At 55.9% G+C, this 6000-nt stretch overlaps 1 protein-coding gene across 2 annotated transcripts in view; it reads left to right on the forward strand.

Annotated features, from left to right (window-relative positions):
- The first annotated feature begins 5383 nt into the window (after window positions 1-5383).
- The window catches only part of CLTCL1 (clathrin heavy chain like 1), an 88781-nt gene continuing 88164 nt past the window's right edge, over window positions 5384-6000 (forward strand). For both annotated transcript variants that reach the window (XM_027859394.1, XM_027859395.1), the window contains exon 1: window positions 5384-5486. In XM_027859394.1, coding sequence (XP_027715195.1) covers window positions 5445-5486 — 42 coding nt within the window. In that variant the 5' untranslated portion in view covers window positions 5384-5444. The remainder of the gene's footprint in view (window positions 5487-6000) is intronic.

Genomic DNA, 6000 nt, shown 5'->3' on the forward strand with positions numbered 1-6000 from the left:
CTGAGAGGTGATGGACTCTGGGAGCAGGAAGAGACAGACATTTTTGGACATGGTCCATGCAAGAATTTGTCTTAATTATACTTAACTTTTTTTTTTTTTTACAAGAGCTTTGTTTTTATTTGCTTTCATTGAGGGGAAAGAAAGAGGAGGTGAAAAAAAAAAGAGAATTTAATTCATTAGAAAATTTAATTAGAAATTTTGATGGAATTCTGACGTGAGTTTACAGCAAGATCTTGTATTTGTATTTTGTTGCTAGTATAGCAACAAAAACATTAGCTATAAACAAACCATCTGATAAAGCTTCATCACTCATGCTGTCATCCCTGTTTTAAGGATGAGAAAACGGAGCCTGCAAGGGAGAGTTTTGGGTTCCGAGTCGCCCAGTGACCCACCCAGGAGCAGAACCCAAGAATTCCTATTTCCCATCCATGGCCTGATCTGGGGAACATACTGTTCCTTCACAAGGATAACTTATTATTCTCTTATTTCACCGGGTGAGGGCCTGACTTCCTGCCAATTTTGTTATTTTGCTTAAACATAAAAATAAAATTCCCTTTCCTCCAGTGAGTTGAGTTTTCAGTTTTCTTGTCTTGGAATCTAGAAATATGTAAACACTGGGAAAGAGATTTAGGGGCTCATCCTATTAATACTGATGGATTTATGTAATGTTGGGGGAGGAGGCCTGTGGGTCAGCACTACTACTGCCAAAATTGGGGAATCCAGGTCAGCTAGGTCTGGCTACCGGGCAAGGCCAGCAGGAGAGGCCGAAACCAGCCCTCATCAAGGAAGCGAATTCAGGAGTGAATACAACTCCAGGGCCAGGGTTCCAGACAACAGTACAGCTTTGTTCTTACTAAAGAGGCTTCATTCCCAAGTGTCTGAACAGCCCAGTTCCTCAGCAGTGTTTGGCTCTGAAACCGTCAGGCCCCTTGGCCAACGGAACTAGCATCTGGACCAGCCAGATTTGAACTTGTTTCTGGACCTGTCCAGACCCCAGGGCCAGGGAGAGCCAAGCAAGGCTTTTTTTGTTTCTATCTGATCACCTTGTCTGAGGTAAGAGACCGGCCACAGGCTCTGGCTTTGGCTCAAAGGGCAGCTGCTTGGGAGGTTGGGAATGATCCTCTGCTCTTGTCAAAAAGACCTGCCAAGATGGTTTTAAAGGCATGAGTCTTGGCTTTTCAGCAAAACCACGTCTGTGACCTATTCCCAAAGCTTAGAAGTTCTAAGCAATACGCTGCTTCACTTAATGAAATTTCTGTACTCTTGGACCGCAAGCAAGGAGATTTGTGGAAGGGAAGAAGGCCTGGCTGCCAACAGTCCTGACTTTGCTAGGTCCAAATGCCCCGCCTGTCACACCCACTGCTCTCCACCTGACGCCCACCCATCCCTTGGGGAGCAGGCTGGCCAGCGCTCCGGGGCTCAGTTTCCTCTCCCTCCTTTCTCAAATCCTTCATTTAGGGCAGGCCTTGGTTCCAGTCACTTTAGGTCTTCCTCTATTTCCCATCCTCTCCCGAAGGAGAAAGCTGAACACACAACCTAATGCCCTCATCAAGTAAAGTGGTGTATGACAGCTGGGTGTTTGTAGCCCGCCTCTCCCCTGAGGTCAAAGACCATTTTAGCTAACCTTTCTTCCCTCCCTAGGGTGTCATACAATGCTCTGCACAGACTTTAATATATTCGTTGTTGAATAAATTGACTCAGTTTACCTTCTCATCCAACTTTCTTACCGGGGTTCAGGCTGAGGGCAGACTCCCTCGAGCCCCACTACTCAGAATCCTCTTTCGAGATTCGCTCGATCCAGATTTATGGCCCAGTCAAGATGCTGGTATCTAGACACTCAAGCATTCTCCTTTCTTCCTGAGCTCCGTGCCCAGTTCCCCAGCCTTAACGCATGCTTTCTCACTAGGGGACTTCAACACACACTGACGCTCCCTTAAGCACCCTAACTTCCCATGACCTCCTCAGCTACATACAGAACTGGTCGCACCCCTGATATTTCCATTACCCACATGCTCCACGTGCACGTTGATGAACTCGGAAATTCCTTTATCTGATCATAATCTGCCCTCTTCCTTATGACCCCTAACCCTGTTCTTCATCCTCACTGTGACCTCTAATCGCCCCAGCCCCTCAGTTCTTTCCCAGGCCATCACTGCAGCACTGGCTGTATCTTGTGTCCCCTAGCCTGACCCCTTGGGGAATCCGTTCAACTCCTGACTGCCCGCAAGCCCCCTGCCCCCAGTCCAGGAGCACAAAAATGCCATGCTATGCCAAGTCCCAACTATGTATCACTCCTATCATCTGTTCTCTATTCCTGTTCCCTGTGCCCCTGAATGGAGCTGACTAAGCATGAAATCCGTCACCTGGGGTGCTGAGCATTGGGAATTCACATGCAAACAAAAGGAAAGTCTCTACCTTCAATGAGTTTATAAGTCTAAGGAAGACAACCTGTAAAAGGGATGTTGCCAAGTGAGGGCTGGGGGGAGGGGAGAGGAGGTAGAAGAGTCCAGAGATTTCGGGGAAGAGCCAGCAAAGAAGTGAGCTCAGGCTGGCCCGGGGTGCTTTCTTCCGCCTAAGAAGCTGGCAATGGGAGGAAGGGGCTGGCTCTGGGGTGAGAAAGCCTTGGGTCGGCAGAAGACCAGAGAAGCACGAGTGGAGCAGGGAGAGCAGACCCACGTGCACCGCGCCCACTTCAGACTGAGCTTACGGCATCTCGGCTGGGCCCTCACTTGAGCAAGGCAATCCTCTGCCACGGCGGCCACTCCACACCTTTCCATTCCTCCTCCCGAGCTTCTTAGCTGAGGACTTTGCCTCATGCTCGATCTAAGTGGCTGAGGCCTTTGGCCTGGAGCTCTCTCCTCTCCCTCATTCTACATCACTCAGGTGCCTTCTACCACTGCTTCCTCCTTCACCCCTGCCTCCCATGATGAAGCAAGGCAAACCCTTTCTCCATGCACACCTCATTCCATCCCATCTTCTCTAGCAGAGATGCCCACTCAACATCTTCCCTCCTAGTTATCATCCCACGTCTCACCTTCTATACCAGGTAAACACCTTGAGAAAGCCACTACAATGAGTGCCTGAGCTTCCTCTCATCATCCCAAGCCGTCTACAGCCTGGCGTCTCCTTTGTCATTCGGCTGAAATATTCTCCCCAAAGTCACCGAGGACTCGTGGTCGCTAAACCCGATGGCCTTTTCTCAGTCCTCATTCTTCTTGGCCTCTCCGCAGCCTCTGACCAGGTCAATCAGCCTCTCCTCTGTGACTCTCTCTCCTCCCTAGGTTTCCATGACACTGCCTCTCCCCGCTCTCCTCCTCCTACCTGTCTCCCTGCCCTGTCTCATTGTGCTTTGCTGATTTGTCACTTAGGTGCTGCCCACTTAACTCTGGGTGTCCTCCAAAGCTCTCTCTATCCTGGGCCCTCTTCTCTTCTCCCTCTACACTACAATAATATCTTCATGGATGAGCTTCCATGGGTTCAATTATCCTATCTACGCAGATCATTGAAGCATTGAGGCATGGAGGGAGAGACAAGAGGCAAGTACCTGGCTGGTTAAACCATCTCCACCTTGACCCCCACCTCCCCTCAGACCTCAGTGGAGACAGACCAGGTCCCTGAGCCCAAGAGCCTTGGGAATGGCTTTGCCTCCTGCAAACCACCAACCCAACACGTCCCTGGTACCTTGAAGGGACCACTATTCCCCCAGTCACGCAGATCTCCAATTGAGGTGTCACCCTTGACGCCTCATTCTCCTCTCACCCCCATCTCCAATCAGCCGCGGAGTGCCAGCGGCTGGACCTTTACAATAGATCTCTTCTCTGGTACTGCCACCACTCCATCTAGCGCAGACCCTCACGGTCTCAGGCCTGGACGACGGCAACAGCAGGCACCTGTCACAATCCACCCTGCCCTCAACAGACTTACCACCTCACCACCACAACAGAGCTTCTCAAGTCACCTCCCCGCCCTGGAGAGACACTGGAGAACAGAAGGACCTGCCGTGCCGTGGTCCACGGGGTCAGGAAGAACTGGACACCACTGAATGACCGTAGTCATTCTCCTGCACCACCCCTCACCCCCAACTCTATTACCTTCAGCGTCTGTTTGGTTTCCATTCCTACCTTCCAGCCGCCTCCTCCCTTCCCCCCTTGTACTCTGTGACCCAGTGGCACTGCCCTCCCTCCGGTTCCTCTGGCTCCAGACTCCAGGCATTTGCTCCAGGCGGTCCCTCCCTCCTGAAGACCCTCCCTCCTCATCTCCACCTCCTGGCTCCCTTCACACCCTGCTAAAATCCCATCTTCTGCAAGAAGCCTCAGCCCCCTTTGCCTCTAATGCTTGGACCTGAGAGCCTCTCCAGGCTGTCCGGTCCTCTCCGTGGAATCCCCTGGCACAGTGGCAGCTCCTGCCTCCTCAAACCGCCTGTTGCTCAGTTACCTGGGGTCGTGTTGTGCCCCCTGCCCACGTAACCCCCCCCCCCCCAGCATGGGCATCCTGGTCTTTGTGTCCCGACACCAAGCATGCTCGGTACTTGGCGTGTGGAATGTGGATGCACTCAATGATGCGGCTGGAGTCCCTGGGTGACTCAGTTTACCCCTCCACCTCCAGCGCTGGATAAAAGGGCACATGGAGTCCAAGCCTTTCCTGACACAGGCTCGGTCTGGCTTTGGCTTGGATGCCTCTGGGGATGGGGAGCTCGCTCCCTGCCCAGGCTGCAGCTTCCCCACCCCCGTGCTCGGGGTCGGCCCTTGGGACCCTGGGCTGCCATCCCCGGCCCCCCTCCGGGGGGTGCTTGGGGTTGACCGGCCCCTCCTCCGAGCCTCAGTTGCCTCCTCTCTCCAAGGACAGAAGGAAGGCGCCGGACAATTTACAATCCTAGGGCTCGGGCCGCCCCCGGCAGGTGACTCAGTTTCCCCTCCTGTGCAGGGCCCTCACCTAGAGCCTAGGGCAGGTGACTGGCTTTGAGGAGGCGTCGGGGGCGCGCTTCTGCCGGCCCGGGGATGCGCTTCTGCCCGAGGGATATCACGGTCCCTTCCCCCTCCCCCCAGGGGCCGCGCGGGGAGAGGACGTCACGTGACCCGGCGGAGTGTTAGCATAGCCGGGGCGGGGGGCGGCCTGTGACCCCAGACTAGGGCCGACCCCTCCCTCAACCCCCCCTTACTTCACCCATCCCGTCTGGGCCCACGGGGCACGCGTGGGGGAAGGGGCGGCGTGAACTACTTCTCTCGAGACCCTGCTACTGGGCGCCCGGCCGGGGCGGAGGGATCCGGCGGAGGGGGCGCAAGGGACGAGAATGGCACAGTGCGCGTGCGCCCCGCGGGGGGGGGCGGGGAGCGGGCACGAGCCGAGCGCGTGCGCGCGCCTCTGAGGGAGGAGGGAGGCGAGAGCCAGAGGGACGAGGAGGAGGAGGGGTCCCGGCCTGGCCCGACCCCAGACCCGGCCCGGCCATGGCGCAGATACTGCCCATCCGCTTCCAGGAGCACTTCCAGGTGAGGACCCCGGCCCTCCAGGGGCGCCCCTTGCCACGCCCCCAGACCCGACCTCCTGCCCCCCCCCCGTCCTTCTTTACCACGCCCCCTCCCTTCTAGGGACGCACCCCCATCCGCCCCCTACCCCTGGGGGGGCCCCCATTCACCCCATTCACCCCATTCACATCTCAGTCGCCTCCTTCAGCTCCCTTCGCGTTAGGGTACCCCCCCCATCAGACCCCTCCTCCCTTCTAGGGACGACCCCGTTTACCTTCCCTCCCCCGCCCCTCTAGGATCCCCCGCATTTAGCACGCCGCCCCATACCTCAGCCCCAACTCTGTGGGCCCCCCTTTATCTTGGCCCCCTCCCCTCTATGGCCCCCCTTTACCGTGGCCCCTCCCTTCTGTGAATCCCCCCTTACCTTGGCCCCCTCCCCTCTATGGCCCACCCTTTACCTTGGCCCCCTCCCCTCTATGGCCCCCCCTTTACCTTGGCCCCCTCCCCTCTATGGCCCCCCCTTTACCGTGGCCCCTCC

Source organism: Vombatus ursinus, unplaced genomic scaffold (assembly GCF_900497805.2).
Source record: "Vombatus ursinus unplaced genomic scaffold, bare-nosed wombat genome assembly UNPS02014167.1, whole genome shotgun sequence".
In the NCBI taxonomy this organism is placed as follows: domain Eukaryota; kingdom Metazoa; phylum Chordata; class Mammalia; order Diprotodontia; family Vombatidae; genus Vombatus; species Vombatus ursinus.